The 19,478-nt window shown below is 40.3% G+C and overlaps 1 protein-coding gene across 4 annotated transcripts in view; it reads right to left on the bottom strand.

Moving 5' to 3' along the window:
• The window catches only part of SMYD3 (SET and MYND domain containing 3), a 419,799-nt gene that overhangs the window by 360,161 nt on the left and 40,160 nt on the right, over window positions 1-19,478 (bottom strand). For 3 of the 4 annotated variants that reach the window (XM_061991091.1, XM_061991092.1, XM_061991093.1), the window contains exons 2-4: window positions 13,028-13,091; window positions 1,668-1,775; window positions 532-589 (exon numbers count right to left, since the gene is read on the bottom strand). In XM_061991091.1, coding sequence (XP_061847075.1) covers window positions 532-589; window positions 1,668-1,775; window positions 13,028-13,091 — 230 coding nt within the window. Of the gene's footprint in view, window positions 1-531; window positions 590-1,667; window positions 1,776-12,406; window positions 12,441-13,027; window positions 13,092-19,478 lie in introns of those variants that run through there. The other variant, XM_061991094.1, reaches the window with a different exon arrangement.

Genomic DNA, 19,478 nt, shown 5'->3' on the forward strand with positions numbered 1-19,478 from the left:
AAATCAGGAAGAAAAAAAAAAGATCCGAACGTTCTCTATTTCAACATAAGCTCTGCTGAGAGATTACAATCCTTTCCTACCAGAACAGTTGAAATTTCTAAAACCACAAAAATAACATCTGCATAATTTTATCCTTTTTTTCTCCATTGAAAAGTTATACACACATGACTATGTGTGCAATAGCATATAAGTATTTTAAAGTAAAAACTCAATTTAAAAATAAATGGGGTTTTGTATATTTATATACTGTATGTAATCAGGCAGATGTTGGGTAAATTAAAAACTGAACAAGCAAGACAATACGCTGTAAAATAAGAAAGAAATATTTAAGCCTAAAATCAGGTACAAGTTTTACTTAGACAAAAGACATGTTTTTTTCCCTGATCCACAGAAGTTTTAGCAGGTTTTGTCTTTGAATCTATTGCTCTACAGAGTGGAGCCTTCAGAAGGCAAGCTGCAGGAAAACGAGATGGCCATTCGGTAAAGTGTAACTTGGAAGCATTTCCCGCAACATGGTTGGCAATTACTTACTTGACTGAAGATCAGAAAAAGAGTAGAGTCTCTCAGAAAGGCATTCTGATTGTCTAAGCTGTAGAGAAAAACAGATAACACTTAAATAACATGCTTTAACTTTAACATTCTACAAGACTGATTATCCAACGGGGCACACGCCTGTAAAATAATTAGGTAAGGCTAATAGCATCAATGTAAATCTGGTCATTCTATACTTTCTGTAAATTATCATAAAAATACTGAATTTTTGTGTTATAAGCCTTTCTACTAGTTTGGTTTTTTACTTTGTCAGTTTATCCTTAGTAATTTACTTTGGTCCTTCATACTATAATTAAAAGCATTTAATGAGGTTAGCAATCTCAGATTTCATGTGACTATAATTAATTCACAGTGTAGATAGGTAGATATTTGCTCTTTAAAAACAATCACGCACACATTCTTCCCAACAATGTGTAAATTAGATTGTAAATCATATTTTATCATCTCAGGCTACAACAAATGCACATGTTTTTATCCACAACAAACAGCATCATGGCCAGGTCAGAAAAAAAAATGGGCAAATACTTTTTGATTTACAATCCCACACAGTCGTAAACTTCTTACTCTAACAGAAAATTTATTCTATATAAATTAATAAAACTGTAGGAATGTCAAACACCAAGGACTTGCAAGAGAGTCTAGTAAAAGAACAAAAATTGTAATTAAGATTAAGAGAACCCAACACTGAAAGCATGTCACTGTGCCTTTTAAAGGAAGGGATAGCTAGCAGTGTTTCTGCCCTTACCACTCATCCAAATAAGGTTGAATGAGGTTCACAGTGAAGTCATGTAAAAGCTCCAGTATCCGCAGTAGTATAGAAAAAAAAGTGTCCCTCTGTGCCTTCCTTCTAAGCAGAAACAAGTTTAGAATTCTACCATGTAGTCAAGTCGACAAACAGGTCCCTTGAGCTTAATTATGTCCATTTTAATATCTCTTAATCCTTTCAGCATTTGTGCAAATTAATCAGTAATGTTGTAATACAATATGAAGTTCAATTTTGTTCAGCAGTTTCAGTCACTTCACCTTTCTAGGTCCTAATTACATTAAAAATGTAGAGTGAAAAAGTATTTCTCTGAACCCGCTACACTGAATACATAGAAAAGGATGTCACTTACTAGTTTAAAAACAATTCTGCCAGCAAGTCTGACAGAGTCTGGAGGAAAATTAGGCTTAACGCTCTTAAGACATCTGCATTCCCTCTTGTGGTCCAGCCAAGCTTCTTTCTATTAGAATTTTTTTGAAAGGAAGACAAAAAAAATTGCATGTTATTTCACATTACTTATTCCTATTTTATAGATACATACATAAATACATACATCTATATTACGACAGAATCACAGAATCTTAAGGGTTGGTAGGAACCTCGAAAGATCATCTAGTTCAACCACCCATCCAGAGCAGGACCACCTAGAGTAGGTCACACAGGAACTTCTCCAGATGGGGTTTGAATTTTATATATATATAGTTATTTATATATGCACACAAACAAATATGCTCAGCCATCAGCCAGACCTGGGAATTCAGAACCACAACAGCATCACAGCCATTGAGCTGGGCTGTGAGGAAAGACTGCAGAACCAAAGGTCAGCTCCAAAGGACCAAGAAGGGGATCATCCTTGAGTACTTACATCCACTGACTCTGGCAGCCTCCAACACAGGTAACCTTGGATGCTGACTGCCAAAGAAACAACAGCACACACATTTTACCAGCACAGTGTAAGACTGCAGCTATAATAAGAGTGTTGTGGAAAGGGACAGGCTGGGTTATCTACTCGAACCAACCCCATCACACCACTCCTTAACATAATTAATTGTGTGTGGATACTGGAGCTACAGCAGTGCAGGCTCATCTTTACCAATGACCTGGATGAGGGGATTCCATGCAACTTCAGTACATTTGCTAACAACATCAAGCTGGGTAGGAGTGTAGACCTGCTTGAGGGCAGGAAGGTTGTTCAGAGGGACCTGAACAGGCAGGAGTGATGGGCCAAGGGCAACTGTATGAGGTTCAACAAGGCCAAGTGCTGGGTCTTGCACTTGGGACACAACAACCCCAGGCAACACTACAGGCTGGGGGCAGAGTGGCTAGAAAACTGTCCAGAGGAAAAGGAACTGGGAGTGTTAATCGACAGCTGGCTGAATATGAGCCCGTGTGTGCCCAGGTGGGCAAGAAGGCCAATGGCAGTCTGGCCTGTATCAGAAAGCGTGGCCAGCAGGACCAGGGAAGTGACTGTCCCCTTGTACTCAACCCTAATGAGGCCACACCTCGAATACACACCTCCAGTTCTAGGCCTCTCACTACAAGAAAGACGCTGAGGTGCTGGAGTGTTTCCAGAGACAGGCAATGAAGCTGGTCAAGGATCTGGAGAACAAGTCTTATGAGAAGTGGCTGAGGAAGCTGGGGATGTTTAGCCTAGAGAAGAGGCCAAGAGGTGATACAATCACTCTACAACTACCTGAAGGGGAGCTGTAGTGAGGTGGGGGTTAATCTCTTCTTTTTGGTAATGAATGATAGGACACAAGGAAATGGATTCAAGTTGTGCCAGGGAAAGTTTAGATTGCACATTAGGAAAAACTTTTGCACCATGAGGGTTATTAAGCAGTGGAACGGGCTGCCCAGGGAGGTGGTGCAGTAAACATCCCTAGAGATAGTCAAAAGACACATAGATGAGGGACATAGTTTAGTTTAGTGATGGGCTTGGTAGTGTGAGGTTAGTGGTTGGACTCAATGAGCTTAAAGGTCATTTCCAATTGTAATGATTCTTAGAAAATAATTCTGTGGAAGTAATACACAACACAGCAGTATCACCATTATGCTACCAAGAATTTAACTTAACCTTTAAGAAAACTTAAGAGAAAATAAACAAAACAAAAAAAATCTCTGGTCAAGTTCCCAGCCCAGTTCCTTGCCAATACAAACCTTACTTCAATCTGTTTCATGCTACTGTCTAACAACATAGTTTGTACCATAATTTTTAAAGTACTGTATCTCACACTTTTAATGGACAAAAAGAACAAGTAAAGATAGAATTAAAACTGCAGAGAAACCGAGAAGAAATACCTTCATTTTTTGTCCCATGTTCTTGCTATACAAATCATGTTACCTGTATGCAACTTGCTATAAATAGAAGCATCAGCCTAGTTCAAATTCATATCACCATTCCAGATAACTGAAATTTTTATTAGATAAATAAATGGTCTGTGATCCTCATTTTATTGTGGCAAGAAGAGATGGAGCTGGATACTTCACAAGATTGGAGAGAATGACAAGGGATGCTAAAATTCCCTCTAAACTCTAAATTCTGTGAATGTACACAACACTTTGGTCAAGCATTCATTGAACAGTCAAGACCACAGAGGCCTTCAGAGTCTATCCTCTTTTCCATGCTGCAAAAATTGTCTCTAAAGATCCCTGAGCTGATGAGGCATTAATGTCCATGGGCAAACTGGTGATGATATTGTCACTAAAGTAGAAGTTGAAAACAAACAAACAAAGATGTTAGTTGCATGTACTACTGCAATTTTTGTTTTATTAGAGTAGTAGACAAAGACTTATATTTCCATAGCAGAGACAGTAGACAAGGTGAGAGAAAGCTGCTACATATTGAAATATGTCATCATTTTTTATTTTTTTCCTGTCCTACCCAAATCAGTTGGAAGAGCAACAAGGAATCTTCAGCTAAAAAAATATGTCAGAAGAGCCATTCTTGTTATGATTAACTTTTTTTTCTTCTTATTCTGTATTCACAAGCTCAAAATTCTGTTATAACTTACAAAAAAGTTCAAGCCCATCTCATTAACATAGCACATAGTTATATATTTTACTTATATATTCACAGTACACATTCGAAGCCAGGCAGCTGTTTCAAATACCTTTAAAAAGCAAATTAAAAAATACAGGGCACAATAAAAAATTGCTACAGTGACAAGAACTCAGAATAAACAAGAGCTTCTGAAGGTGACATTTCTCATAAATATGCAGTAAGGAAAAAACAAAAACAAAAAACAACAAACCAAACTCAGAAAAACAGCTTCTGGTAGGTAACTGCCATAAAGTAAGTGATAAAATGTCTAAGAAATAACAAAGCAATTAAAACAAAAAAAAGTGAATGACAGTGGTATGTGCAAGTGCACATCACACCCATAGAAGTTGACATAATAATTATAAAGATTACAAAAGCTATCACACCATTTTTTGTTAAGCTGCATTTAAGTGGGGGATTGTTTCATATAACTAGGTTTCAGCACCAGTAGTAGCTTTTATTCTATTTCAGGGGTTTTTTCCCTTTGGCTTATACATAATAAATAAATTGGGCTTTTTATTTCTTTCAGATACAAGGGAGATTTGTGATTTCATTTCCTTTACCCACAACTCTACAAGGGGAAAAAATGACATAAGGCATTAATCCAAATGCAGTCAGTGTCACATGCTGTCTGACAAGTTAAGTATCTACTGCTGAATAGAATTATTCTTGTCTTGATCAAACAAGGTCATGCTTGTAAATGTCCAGACATTTTTCTGTGTAATATAATTATATTGGCATTTTCATCTCACTTAAACTAAAATTGTTCTTTGGAGTAAGCCTTTATCTGTCAAATTTGTCTCGCCTACATAAATGTTGCGCAGAATTTTAAACATTGTAGAGGTGAACATCAAAATGATTAATAGCTTACCCAACCAATAAAACTCTAATGAGAGGAAATATGCAGTATCACATAGCATCATATGCCACGTTTCTTTGAGATGCATTCCCACGTGAGAGGACAGTTCAAATACACGCCTTCTGCAAAACAGGGTTTTTGTCTGAAACCAATGCCAAAAAGGAGTTCTTTCTCCTCTGCAGAAGGAGCTCTGGAACAGGGACTGCCATTCACTTCCTCCCAATTGGCCAGGGAGACAGGAAGAAGCTCCAAATGCATTACATATAATGATATTCAACAATATTTCTTCTCACTACCAATACAGTATGGATACAAATTATAGAATATGAAACCACAAATATTTATGATCCTGAAGAGACATACTTTTAAAGTTGGTCTCTAACAATACTTACAGGTGGGTTTATATTAATCTCACAGTTCTCCATGGGAGATTTTCTTAATTCTATGTACTCTGGATTTCAGTCAAGGTTTTTATATCCCAAATCCAACACAAGTATAAATACTACACAGCAGAAGTACAGCCACCTGGTATGATCCTTCTCCCTCTCCACTAGGGAAGGTCTTCCAACTTGGCCACAGATTTTTTTTTTTTCCCCATGTTAATTTTTATCAGAAGAAGGCAGACAGACAAGTCAACAGTGCAGGACAGTACCCAGCCATCCTCCTCCAGGCTTGCCACCTAACTCAGAAGGAATATCTCTCTTTTTAAATCCTCCCAAATCATTGTCTCTCATTCAAGCTCATTGCATCCCAAGGATAATTCTTCAGAATTTACTCAAGTGAAAAAAGGTCAGCATCCACATGGCTTAAGATAAGTTTTTATTGGTTGCAGATTGAGACTCTGTCCCCCCAAAACAAGACCACACAAACACCAAAGCATCACTGGGTTTCACTGCACAACTAGGGCCAGGATCACTTCCTGTTAGCTCTGGGAACAGTCAAAGACCCCTCACATCTGCTTGCGAAGTCTTGCATATTTTTAGCTGAGATGTTTTGCCAAATTGCATTCATTCTTGAATGGACATATGCTATCTGTATCTCCCAATGGTTTCCAACCCTATAAATGGTCCTAGATTAATATTTATGAAATGAAGGTTTCCTTTGTCTCCTATGCAGAATCAAAAAACCAAATGTTTCCTGCCAATTAACACGCTATTAGAAGCAAAGACTAGAGCTCATTTTAAAAGAAAAAAATCAAAGTGAAATATTTTTTAATTTGAAGGTTTTTGATTTGTTAAAAGACAAAATTTGGAATTTCCAAAGGATCATTCAAATCTTTATGGAATGTCTTTTTTTATTAATTCAGTCATTTCAATAATGTTTCATAATGACATATTCTGAATTCTGCCTGAAATTACTTTCCTCATTTGTCAGATTATCTTCTATATAGTTGATCCTCAATCTATGGGATGCATCAAATCAATAAACATTGCCAGAAGAGATCACAGGAGCGATTAGGAGGAGCAGCAGACATGGTAACTACGTTTCAAGGGACAACCAGCCAACATAACACTGCTAGAAAGTAGCTCCAGTAAATTAAACAACAACAAGTGGGAAAGGGGCTACAACAGAGAAGTGTCAAAGAGAGGTAAAAGTCAATGAGATCCAACTGGGGAAAAAAAAAAAAAAATCAAAAGGTCTACATAAACTGGCTCACAAAATAATTTAGTTGAAAAAGGTCATTCCAAATGATAGTCCTACATTCCTAACTTTTTTTTTAAAGTAAATTAAAATAGCAAAAGTGAAAGCAAACTACTTCAATTGGCCTGGAAAAAAAAAAAAAGATACATTTTGAAATTTCATACACTTAAAACTTTCAATATTTACATTATAGAGATCTCTACAAACTGGAAATTCTAATTCCCATATAGTTTTGTTCCGTACTCCTGGGTCTGCCCTCATATCTCTTTAAAAGATAATAATTCTCAGTTCCAAAAAGAGAAACATCTTTCAAAAGACTATTACTTCTCCTACAGATTAGCTCAAAGACAGTTTTTCTTAGTCATTTGACATTTTAAATAAAATTTAATTTTTTACAAGAAATGTGCAGCTTTAAAATGGCTCATTTTGTTACATCCTAACATAGAAATGCCCTGCTGTATTTACTTTAAAGATTCCCTCACAAAGGCCACCTTTATCCTAAACCTAGTTCACCTACTCAGATTAATCTCTTTAAGCCATATTTTTACATTAAATCTTACTTCATTTAATGTATTAACCAGAAAACTCCAGAAAACTGAAAGCTTTTAAGCCTAAGTGTTGTGAGCTCTAAGACTCATTTACATGCATCAAAAAAAACCCCCAAATAATTCTGCAATCAAGTGTCAATTTTAAATCCAATCGTGCAATTTGTATTTTCAAGGTATTTGTATATATAAAACTAAAATAGTCCTGTTCTGCCAATGTCCATTTTTTTAAATGTGCAAATTGCAATTTCATTCAATATTCTGCTATTTATTTTGTTCAGCAATTAGTTCAATTAGCAGTGCACATATTAATGAATTGCACTAAAGCTACAGAGACTAAGCAGAGCACAAAGCCTTTGGCTTGGCCAAGCAGAGCTTTGCTAACAGCTGCTATAAAACCAGAGCTGCACAGTAGTTTAGCTAGTTTATCAAAAGAAACATGAATTTGAGGACAGTCCTGAAAAGCAAACAGATGTGTCTGGTCTTAGTTTTATTTAAGTCATCTGGCCTGAGTTGTCAATCCAAATAAACTCACTGTTTTGACTAGGAAACATCATTTTTTTCAGTTATTCTCAATTGCTATCTAGTATCACAGGATATTATATAATATTAGTTCTTTATTAATTTATTAACAGTTCAAGCTATTATGTAACAGTAACACAGCATTTTAAGTGCAGATTATTTTTATGCAGCAGTAGCCTGTCTCACTGGGATCAATACCTACAACCATTAGGTGGCTTCAGTCACACGAACACTTCAGCTGGAAGCACAAAGCAAAGATACTCAAGATGGCTTCAGGCCATCTAATGTGAATTCTTAAATCATGTTCTCACAGTTGTTTTCGCCAAGCAGGAAGCCCCATTTCCTACTTCCATTGCTACTACACTTAAGTTGGAACAGGGTATTAAACTACATCCTTCAGATTTCTTGTGCAGGTCAGTGCTAGCACAGTCACATTTCACATTAGATTACTTGCCAGTATAAGCCTTACTAATAACTCTTCTGGCAGATATTTGTTTTAAACTTACCTTGCAAATACTCTGGTCTTTTATATTCTTCACAGTCATACCTTCCTTACGATCTCCCATAATAAATCTACCAGTGGCATTATTATTGATGCAACAGTAAGCACCTAATGTACGTTGCACACATTTCATAGAATCATAGAATCACAGAATGGTAGGGGTTGGAAGGGACCTTTAGAGATCATCTAGTCCAACCACCCTGCAGAAGCAGGTTCACCTAGATCAGGTCACATAGGAACATGTCCAGGCGGGTTGTGAAGACCTCCAAGGAAGGAGACTCCACAATACCTCTGGGCAGCCTGTTCCACTGCTCCATCACCCTCACAGTGAAATAGTTTTTTCTTATATTTAACTGGAACTTTTTGTGTTCCAGCTTCATCCCATTACCCCTTGTCCTGTTGCTAGCTACAATAGAAAAAAAGGATGCCCCAACCTCACGATACTCACCCTTTAGATATTTATAAATGTTAATAAGATCTCCCCTCCTCTTCTCCAGACTAAACAGCCCCAGTTCCCGCAGCCTTTCCTTGTATGAAAGATGTTCCAGTCCCCTGATCATATTGGTGGCACTCCACTGGACTCTATCCAGCACTTCCCTGTCCCTCTTGAGCTGAGGAGCCCAGAACTGGACACAGTCCTCCAGATGAGGCCTCACCAGGGCAGAGTAGAGAGGGAGAAGAACCTCCCTTGACCTGCTGGCCACACTCTTCTTGATGCATCCCAGGATGCCACTGGCCTTCTGGGCCACAAGGGCACAGTGCTGCTCATATTTAGCTTACTATCAATCAGGACTCCCAGGTCTCTCTCTGCAGAGCTGCTCTTCAGCAGTTCGACCCCCCACCTGTACTGGTGCAGGGGGTTGTTCCTTCCCAGTGCAGGACTCTGCACCTGTCCTTGTTGAACCTCATGAGGTTCCTCTCTGCCCAACTCTAAGACGGTTGAGATCCCGCTGAATGGCAGCACAGCCTTCTGGGGAATCAGCCAGTCCTCCCAGTTTGGTGTCATCAGCCAACTTGCTGAGGGTACACTCTGTCCCCTCATCCAGGTCATTGATGAAGATATTGAACAAGACTGGCCCCAGAACTGATCCCTGTGGAACTCCACTGGCCACAGGCCTCCAACTCAACTCTGTGCCGTTGATCACCACCCTCTGGGCTCTGTCATTCAGCCAGCTCTCGATCCACCTCACTGTCCACTCATCCAAGCCACACTGCTTCAGCTTTCTGATGGTAATGTTATGGGAGATAGTGTCAAAAGCCTTGTTGAAGTCAAGGGAGATGACATTCGCTGCTCTCTCCTCATCTAGCCAGCCGGTTATGCAATCATAGAAGGATATTAGGTTGGTTAAACTGGATTTCCCCTTGGTGAAGCCATGTTGACTCCCCTTGATAACCATCTTATCCTTCATATGTTCAGTGATAACATTCAGGATCAGTTGTTCCATCACCTTTCCAGGGATGGAGGTGAGGCTGACCAGCCTGTAGTTTCCTGGGTCATTCTTCTTGCCCTTTTTGAAGACTGGTGTGACATTGGCCTTTCTCCAGTCCTCAGGCACCTCACCTGTCCTCCAAGACTGTTCAAAAATGATGGAGAGAGGCTTAGCAATCACATCAGCCAGCTCCCTCAGCACTCTAGGATGCATCCCATCAGGATCCATTGACTTATGAGCCTTAAGCTTGGCCAACAAGTCTTTAACCTCTTCCTCTTCCACCCAGGGCAAGTCCTCTGATGTCCCGACCACCCTGTTATCCTTGCTGGACTGGGTTTCCCGAGGGTCAGCCTTGGCCATAAAGACTGAAGCAAAGAAGGCATTCAGTACTTCCACCTTCTCTGCATCCTCGGTCACCAGGGCACCCTCAGTGTTTAGCAGCGGGCCCACATTCCCCCTCGTCATCCTTCTGCTGCTGATGTACTTGAAAAATGCCTTATTACTGTCCTTAACTTCCCTGGCTAAATTTAATTCTAGAAGGGCTCTAACCTTCCTAGTTGCACCCCTGCATGCCCTGGCAACGTTCCTATACTCTTCCCAAGAAGCCAGCCCGTTTCCACCTCTCATAGATGGCTGCTTTCTGCCAGAATTGTCGCAGCAGATCCTTGCTCACCCATGGAGGCCTCCTACCTCCTTTTCCTCCTTTCTTGCGCATTGGGATACACTGATCCTGGGCTTGGAGGAAGTGGTGCTTGAAGATTGACCAGTTCTCATTGGCACTTCTATCTTCTAGAATCATATCTCATGAGATCCATCCAAGCAGATCTTTGAAGAGGCCAAAGTCGGCTCGCCTGAAATCCATGGTCATGGTCCTGCTTTGTGTTCTGCCTCTTCCACACAGGATCTTGAACTCTATGGTCACTGCAGCCGAGGTTGCCTCCAACCTTCACATCCCCAACCAGGCCCTCTCTATTCATCAGTACCACATAAAGCAGCACATCTCTCCTTGTTGGTTCCTCGATCACATGCGACAGGAAGTTGTCATCAACAATTTGTAGGAACTTACTGGACTGTGCTTGTCTGTGTGGCTATCCCAGCAAATATCAGGGTGGTTGAAGTCCCCCATGAGGACCAGGGACTGTGATCGTGAGGTAGCTCTCAGCTGTTCATAGAAGGCCTTATCCACTTCCTCCTCTTGATTAGGTGGCCTGTAGCAAACTCCTACAACAATATCACCTGCCTTGCCCTGCCCATTAATTTTTACCCATACTCTACCCGCTCCTCATCCCCACCCAGGCACAGTTCGGTACACATTAATTGCTCCCTCACATAGAGAGCAACTCCACCTCCACGCCTTGTCAGTCTGTCTTTCCTGAACAATACATAACCCTCCATGGCTGTGATCCAGTCATGGCAGCTGTCACACCATGTCTCTGCGATTGCAATGAGGTCATAGCCCCGCATCCGCACCCACATCTCCAGTTCCTCCTGCTTATTCCCCATTGGTGTAGAGGCAGAGCAGGGGCTTACTCAAACACACAGGTTTCCCTGGGCGCGTGCAGGAGTTTCCTCCCCGGTTTGGCTCTTTCTCAGGGTGGTCAGCCTTCTGCATCTCAGCACAGTGTGCAGATGAAGGGCACTTATCATTGCATTCCCTGTCCTCCCTGTTTCCCGGCTAGAGGGGACAGCTTGTTCTGTTTTGCTTCTCCCCATACCTCCCAAGTCCCTTAGTTTAAAGACCTCTTTATTAAATTTGCTAGTCTACTCCCAAATAATCCAGTGCCTTTACGGGAGAGACGAATCCCAAACCGTCTATTTGCCATACAATGAATCAAAATCACACATCTTCTTCTTCTCTCTCTCCGTATGTTTTAATTCCAAAAAGGAGAGTGTTCTGGCATGTTGAGAACACTGCAGATTACACTAAGGCAGAACTGTTTATAGAAGCTGATGATATGTGAAAAGATTATTTGAATGTCAAGGACTTATTTTAAAAAATTCACATTCACATACATTTAATAGAGTACCACTACTAGTCTGTTTTGACCATTATTTGGATTTCTTCTGTTTTCTCCATTTAGGAAAAATTACAAAACAAACCATCCAGAAATCAGAATGAAAAGCTAAAAGGAGTAATTTGAAAATTCAAAGGTTCTGTAAGGTGACCCTCATGGTTCAAATCTCAGGTGCCCAGTTCTGCTGTATTAGACCTTACACAGACATTTACCTTCACACATCCATTCTGTATCAGGCCTTGCCATTTTCTGCACACAGGCTTAAGTGACAATACAAGCCAAATATGAAAGCTAAGGTTTTAGGTTTGAATACCTTTAAGAAATGTTTCATAGGACAGAATCACAGAATAATTCAGGTTTTAAGGGATCTACAGAGATCAAGTTGCAAAGCAGGATCAGGTCTGCAGTCAGACCAGGCTCAGAGCTTTATCCAACAGGGTCTTGAAATCCTCAAAGAATTAAGATGATACAAACACCCTGGCCAACCTGTTACAACCTCTGGCTGTCATCAAGGTGAGACAGCTTTTCTTTACATACCAAATGAACTTCTCTTCTTCCACTTAAAGTCTGTTGTCCCTCATCCCCCTGCCATGCACGACTGCAAAAAGTCTGGCTCCATCTTCTTTAAATAAGTCTTCTTAGAGCTGCAGTTTTGTCCAAGGCCTCTCCAGAGGCCCTTGCCCTCTCCTCTCCTCTCCTCTCCTCTCCTCTCCTCTCCTCTCCTCTCCTCTCCTCTCCTCTCCTCCTCTTCATATTTTTGACCTTTATTTCCTTTTAAAAAAAAATGGAATATATACTGTGCCATGAAAAAATACTGTTGAAATACAAATTGCTTTATTCCAAAATTGACTTAAGAGCCTTCAGTCTACAGACAGCAAAGCTAAAAAATTATTTTCCCCCCCCCTTTAACCAAGCACAGCCAAATATCACACATTTCAGCTTGGTTTTGTCTGTTGCCCTGATTATAATCTTATACTTTTAGCTATAAAAACAGTCAAATAAAATAAGGCAGCAAGTTTACACATTCTGATTTTAACTACAAACATGAAATTGCAGTGTGGAGGTATGACAGTGTGCAAAATGCACAGAGACTCTGCAAATGAAGTATTCAAATACCTGTATTCTTCAGTCCTTTAGAGCTGTTGTTCTTCATCTTACCTGACAAGATTTACCGCAGTATTTAGCAACCTTGCATTGAGAGCATCTCTGCAGATGTTCATTCCTGTTTAGAAAAAAAAAAAAAAGAAAATCAAATAGGTTTTGTGTTTATCCTTCTTATGCAACTAGCAACTTTCACATATTCCAAAGCAAGGAAAATATCTGAAAAATTACAGTAGCCTAAATTGCACCATTACACAAGAAGCATTTGTACATGGCTATTTTCAAAACTATATTCATAGTTCTCTACTCACAGAACCCTTTGGGACCACTTTGGATCAGTAAAGACATCAAATGTGCTTGGTTTTTTTACATATAGGTATAACTCTAAGGAGTTTAATGTTGTACATAACATCACAATTAGACCTGTGTAATACAGCTAATTTATTTATTATCTTGAGTCTTGTCTTAAGTAAGCATCACTATCTGTCTTCAGCAATACCTTGCTATGAACCTGCGGTTGTGACATCAAATTATAACTTTAGAGCTGAGTCTGAAGTTGACACATCCGCAGAATACTTCTGGTTGGTGGACAGTGAAACCAAAATAACATTCAGAGTAGGGGGATGTTAAAAATCCAGTAAAAGCTAGGAAGATAACTACCAGAGCTATACATTATAACCTAAAGGTTAAAAGCACCTCCTGATGGTACCATTTTCCGATGCTGTCTTAATTTACAGCTATATGAGCTGAGAAAACAGTACTGAAATTCTGGACATTTTTAAACACTAAGGAAACATTAAATGTGAAAGCACACACAGAGCAAATCTTACACCTCAAATATTTAATTTCAAATAAGAGATTTACTTGAGTAGAAAAAAAGACAGATTTCAAGGCTTCCTTCTCCCCTTATTTTCCTGTAGAAAATATTGAACATGTTAAATTATTCTGACAACACTTGGAAGTCTTCACTTTGATTTCTTAAGATATAAAGTTACACACTTTATGAGCATTCCTTAGGCTAAGAGTATATACTTTTGTTGTTAGAACGGAAGACGGGAGAGTTACATTACAGACATAATGAGGACAGTGAAATCCTTATTACTTCCCCTCAGAATTCCTCCTGGCCATCCCTCTGAGCTTAACCAAGTACAGTGCCTGTCTGGGCACCACTGTTATCTTGAGCTGTACACAGATGACCACAGCTCAGTTACATCCAAGAAACTGTCACCATGAGCTACTCCTTACTCTCCCCTTCTCCATCCTTCTGCAATGCTAGGAAGGAAGTATATGTCAGTTATGCCACTCTCTCCCTCAAAAGGCAACTTGAGGCAAATCTTTGTTTTGCCATAGCACTTCAAACTTATCTGCCTCTAATCTTATTATACAGATTAATTCAGCCTTCCAATTTAACTGGGAGTTAACTGTCTAATACAGGCCACTTTGAACTGAAAAGGCAAGTTTAAATGATCAGATAGATGAAGGATCTTTCTCTGCAAGATTCCCGGTATTTGCCCATCAGCATTGGGTATGCTCTTTTCATTATGTAGTGGGTCTGGGACGGTAGTGATTTTCCACAGCCGCTCCTGCAGTGCTGTGCTTACTGTTGATATCAATATTATGACTACCGCTTGCACAACATCGGGGCTGTCCCTCCAGCATTCCTTCCCCCACCTTCACCAATAGCTGTGAGTGGGCATGATCTTGGGAGGGACTATGGCCAGGACAGCTGACCCAGGCTGACCAAGGAGATATTCCATACCATATGACGTCAGCTCAGTAATATAAACTGGGGGAAAGGAGCAGGAAGGGGAGGCGAGATTCATTTCTGGCCTTCCCAAAGCAACCGCTACGCGTACTGAAGCCCTGCTTCTCGGGAGGTGGCCGGACATCGCTGCTGATGGGAAGTAGAGAGTAACAGCTTATCTGCTTCTGCTTTGCTTCCCGCGCGCGCGGCTTTGCTGCTTATTTATTAAACTGCTTTTATCTCAACCCACGAGACTCCCATCTTATTTTCTCCCCTTCCCTGGCTTGCTGAGGAGGTGGGGGGTAAAGCGGTGTGGTGGGCACCTGGCATCCAGCCAGGCTCAAACTACCACACATTAGCATTCTCAACTGATGTGACTAAAACAAACAGCAATTCTCTGTCCCTGTTGACACTGAAAGAAAACTCCTCTGCTGTTGTCAGTAATCTAGAGGCTGCATATACTCAGATTCTGAGCTCAACTGCTTTATGACATAACCTTTCTTCTTTTACCTACACCAATTGATTGTCCCCAAATTTTAATTTCTATGGGTAACTTCAAAATGGTACACCACTTTCCAAAGGCCACATCCACAAAAGACAGCACCAGTGTGCCCACAGACTTTAATCTAGAACTCTGGATGATGATTTTAGCCCACTGATTTCAGCTCTGACACCAAAATTATCAGAAGTAAGGACAGAACAACAGAAATACCATGGAGCATTCTCTGGCGTTCTAGCTCTAAGGGAGTTTAGATAGTTACATTGGTCAAAGACTAAGAGAAGCATATATACATATTATTAAAATCAAGTAATAATCTTTTCATTTCTGCTGCATAAAAATCTCTATTTTCTTGCACAATATTTTGTAGGCATTCCTACTAGCTACCAGGAGAAAAACAAATTTTAAATACTTCAGGTATAAGCATGTGTTTTGCTAGTACCTTTTCCACAGAATGGAATCATAGAATGGTAGAGGTTGCAAGGGACCTTTAGAGATCATCTAGTCCACTTTCTTTTCTGTAAAACCAGCCCTGTAGAATGAAAAAACTAGCAACTGTTGGATTCCTACAAACAGGTGTTATGGTTTAGGCCAATCCAGGAACAAAAGACCACAATGAGACTCAAGTACCACAGACTTTGGAATTCCTGAAGGACAGGAAGGCTTAATTACTGCTTATGGTCCCAGACAAAACAGACAAAGCTACTTGGCTTGGGCAAGAAAATAAAACTTAATTTAATCCATCTCAGACTAAAACATAACAAACAGAAATACCCAATAGAAAAATAATACAGAGTAGGGTGAATGATGGAAGTACAACCAGCTCTTCAAGATCACTTTTCCCCGATCCCTTCTCTCTTCCTGGGCTCAGAGCCCTGTGTCATTACCTCCTCCCCCTATAAGCAGTGCCAGGGGCAGGGAATGGGGAGTGCAGTCAGTCCTTTCACAGAATTACAGAATCTCAAGGGCTGAAAGGGACCTCGAAAGATCATCTACTCCAATTCCACTGCCAGAGCAGGGCCACCTAGAATAGGTCACACAGGAACTCATCCAGGTGGATTTTGAGTGTCTCCATAGGAGACTCCACAACCCATCTGGGCAGCCTATTCCAACGCCCCGTCACCCTCACAGTGAAGAAATTCTTCCTTGTGTTTCTTTGGAACCTCTTATGTTCCAGCTTGTACCCATTGCCCCTTGTCCTATCGTTGGACATCATTGAGAAGAGCCTGGCTCCATCCTCCTGACACTCACCCTTTATGTATTTGTAAACAGTAATGAGATCACTCCTTAGTCTCTTCTTCTCCAAGCTCCCTCAGCCTTTCATCATGAGGGAAATGCTCCACTCCTTTCATCATCTTGGTGGCCCTGCGCTGAACTCCCTCCAGCACCTCCCTGTTCTTCTTGAACTGAGGGGCCCAGAACTGGACACAATATTCCAGATGTGGTCTCACAAGGGCAGACTGGAGCGGGAGGAGAACCTCTCTTGACCTACTGCCCATAGCCCTTTTGATACACCATTGGCCTTCTTGGCCATAAGGGCACATTGCTGCCTCATGGTCATCCTGCTGTCCAACAGGTCACTTCCAGGTCCCTTTCCCCTACACTACTCTCTAAGAGGTCACTCCCCAACCTGTACTGCTACATGTGGTTATTCTTCCCCAGATGTAAGACTCTGCACTTGCTCTTGTTGAATTTCTTGTTTAGATTTCTCCCTGCCCAACTCTCTAGCCTGTGCAGGTCTCATTGAATGGTAGCACAGCCTTGTGGTGTGTCTCTTGCTGTTTATTGCACTCCTGAGAAGTGCTCCTCGCAAACCCTCCCTTGCTCCAGCTCAGGGTCTCACACACACTGGGCAGCCCTGCACAGGCTGCTCCGATGGGCCACTGCAACCCCAGTTCATCTTCTCCGGGTTGGGGTCTAAACTGCTCACTCCCTCTGACCCAGAGTCTCTAACTTTCATCCCCTCTGTCACAGGCTCTACTTCTCATCACGGGCTGCAAGGATGTCTCTGGTCCGGCATCGCTCCTTTTATCTTTTCCTGGCTGCCGGGCCCACATGGTCGCCTCCGTCTTGCCCTTCCTTTCCATTTCCTTCCATGCATTTCAAATTACCGTCCTTAAATAGTGATGGTAGAGGTGCCAGATTGGCCCAGCTGGGCTGGAGGTGGGTCTGAACCTCAGAGGCAGGGGAAAGTCCAAGAACCTTACCAGGCCTGCACTGCAGCCCCCTCCTCCTGTTCCCAAGCAAAAGTGGCTCCTCACAAAAGCATGAAAACAAGGTCTAACAATAGGGTTTTGATTTTAAGGCGCAATGTCTGAGGATGATTCAGAGATAGAAACAAGTGTGAAATCTTCATTTTGCCAGCTGAAGAGAGCTGCTTCATTTTCAAGGTTGAGCAACGACAAAACTTTAACCAGTCTGTGATAGAGGATCACATATTTCTCATTCTAGATTAGAAAAATCACATCAGAGTAATTTGGGGAAGAAATACACTTCAATGGAATAATTACTGTAGACAAAAAAGAGAAACAAAAAAGCTGTTTGGACCTGCTCATTGATTTGGATATTAGAAGCAGTCCAAGTATAAACACACACTTGTAAACTATGCATACAAATTCGTTCCTAGTGAGACAAGTTTTGACACCTTTTGTAATGCTAAGCACCATATTGTATCAAGTTCATAAAAGAAACATTTCTAAGAAATCCACATCTCCCTTCTATCTATGTCATAATTAAGAGGATAGACTAAAAGTTTTCTGAAATTAGACTTTTCAAATTATTGAAAGAAAATATTACAGGGACTTTACCTTGTTTAGCTATCACTTTACTACCTTTAGAGTGTGCTCATGAACAATTCACAACATTGTAGGCAACATTATCACCAGAAAAATCTGCCCACTGATCTACAACAAAAAAAAAAAAAAAAAAAAGAAAACAAAGCCAAGCACCTAGAACTTGGGTTTGCTGCTCAGCTCCCACAAGCATGGATGCAGCCTTGGACTCTGTAGCATGTCCCTGTTGCTCTTTACCAATCTGTTTTACACAGCTATATGGAATCATGAGGAGCTCACAAAGGAGATTTCAGGCTTCTTTATTTCTAGATATCTACTTTGCATTCAGTATTTTATAGTCATGCCAGCAGCCTCTGTCAAACTTCTCTTCATCATTACATGGTATTACCTGAATGACTAAGTGCTTGCTCTACTGCAGAATGACTTGAGAAAAAACATTTTGAAGACAAATTTCTAAATGCTAATCATAAAAACAATGACTTAGGACTTAGTCAACAAAACATTTGCAACTTCAGTCCCACATACATTAAAGTACCAAAAAAAAAACTCTGCAGCAACAAGTAAAACAAAGATTCCCAAAGCAGAGTAATTATAACATTCTGGAGACAGAACGATTAATGATTAAACGGATTAATGCCCCTAACTATCAGAGAAGTCTCTCCAACAGATTTAACATTCTTCCATCAGAAGGCTAAGTTCAACATCCTCAATATACTGCAAGCATACCTTGCCTTTGTGTACCTCTTGGTATATTTCCAAGAGATGCCAAGATTTACTGGAATCATTGCTATTAAGTCACCTACACACATTCATTCTTTCTTTTGTAAAACAATTAGTGAGTCTGACGCCACAAAGCACCAAACTCCTTTAACATCCACCAAAGTTTCAATCCTTTACAGGATTAATTCCATACTTTACAGGATTAATCCCTTTGTACGCTTTGTTAAGCATACAACATTAAGGGTTAATGATGCTTCAGTAACACACATAATACACACAAAAATCTAAGAACCATCATGTAGAACTTGGATTTTTGCCAAACTGATACTAACAGCCAGACTATTCGAATGAGGTGACTGCCTGCTGGCACCATATAATGAATGAACTATCCACTCATCTTTTGGGATTTCTCTGAATGACAGGCAGATGTAGAATGTCTGTTGCAAAGCTGAACAGCAAAGCAACTACTTTTTCTTCCACTTCTTTTCTTCCTCTTGGACTTAAAAAAAAATCCTTTATCTTTATAGTATCTATTAATCTTGCTACATGAGATTTTAAATGTAAACTAACAATCTAAACCAATCTGAATATTGATTTAAGAATAATATTAATGTATTCATATATACAAGATTCATATATTTTAGAACTTTTATTAAGTGAGACAATTTGCCTAGTTTACTCATACCCTTCTCAATATTTTATTAGTTATAGGCTTTACTGAAACAATTTTTAAGTCACTGTCAAATACTCCCA

The sequence above is a fragment of the Colius striatus genome, chromosome 2 (assembly GCF_028858725.1).
Source record: "Colius striatus isolate bColStr4 chromosome 2, bColStr4.1.hap1, whole genome shotgun sequence".
Taxonomy (NCBI): domain Eukaryota; kingdom Metazoa; phylum Chordata; class Aves; order Coliiformes; family Coliidae; genus Colius; species Colius striatus.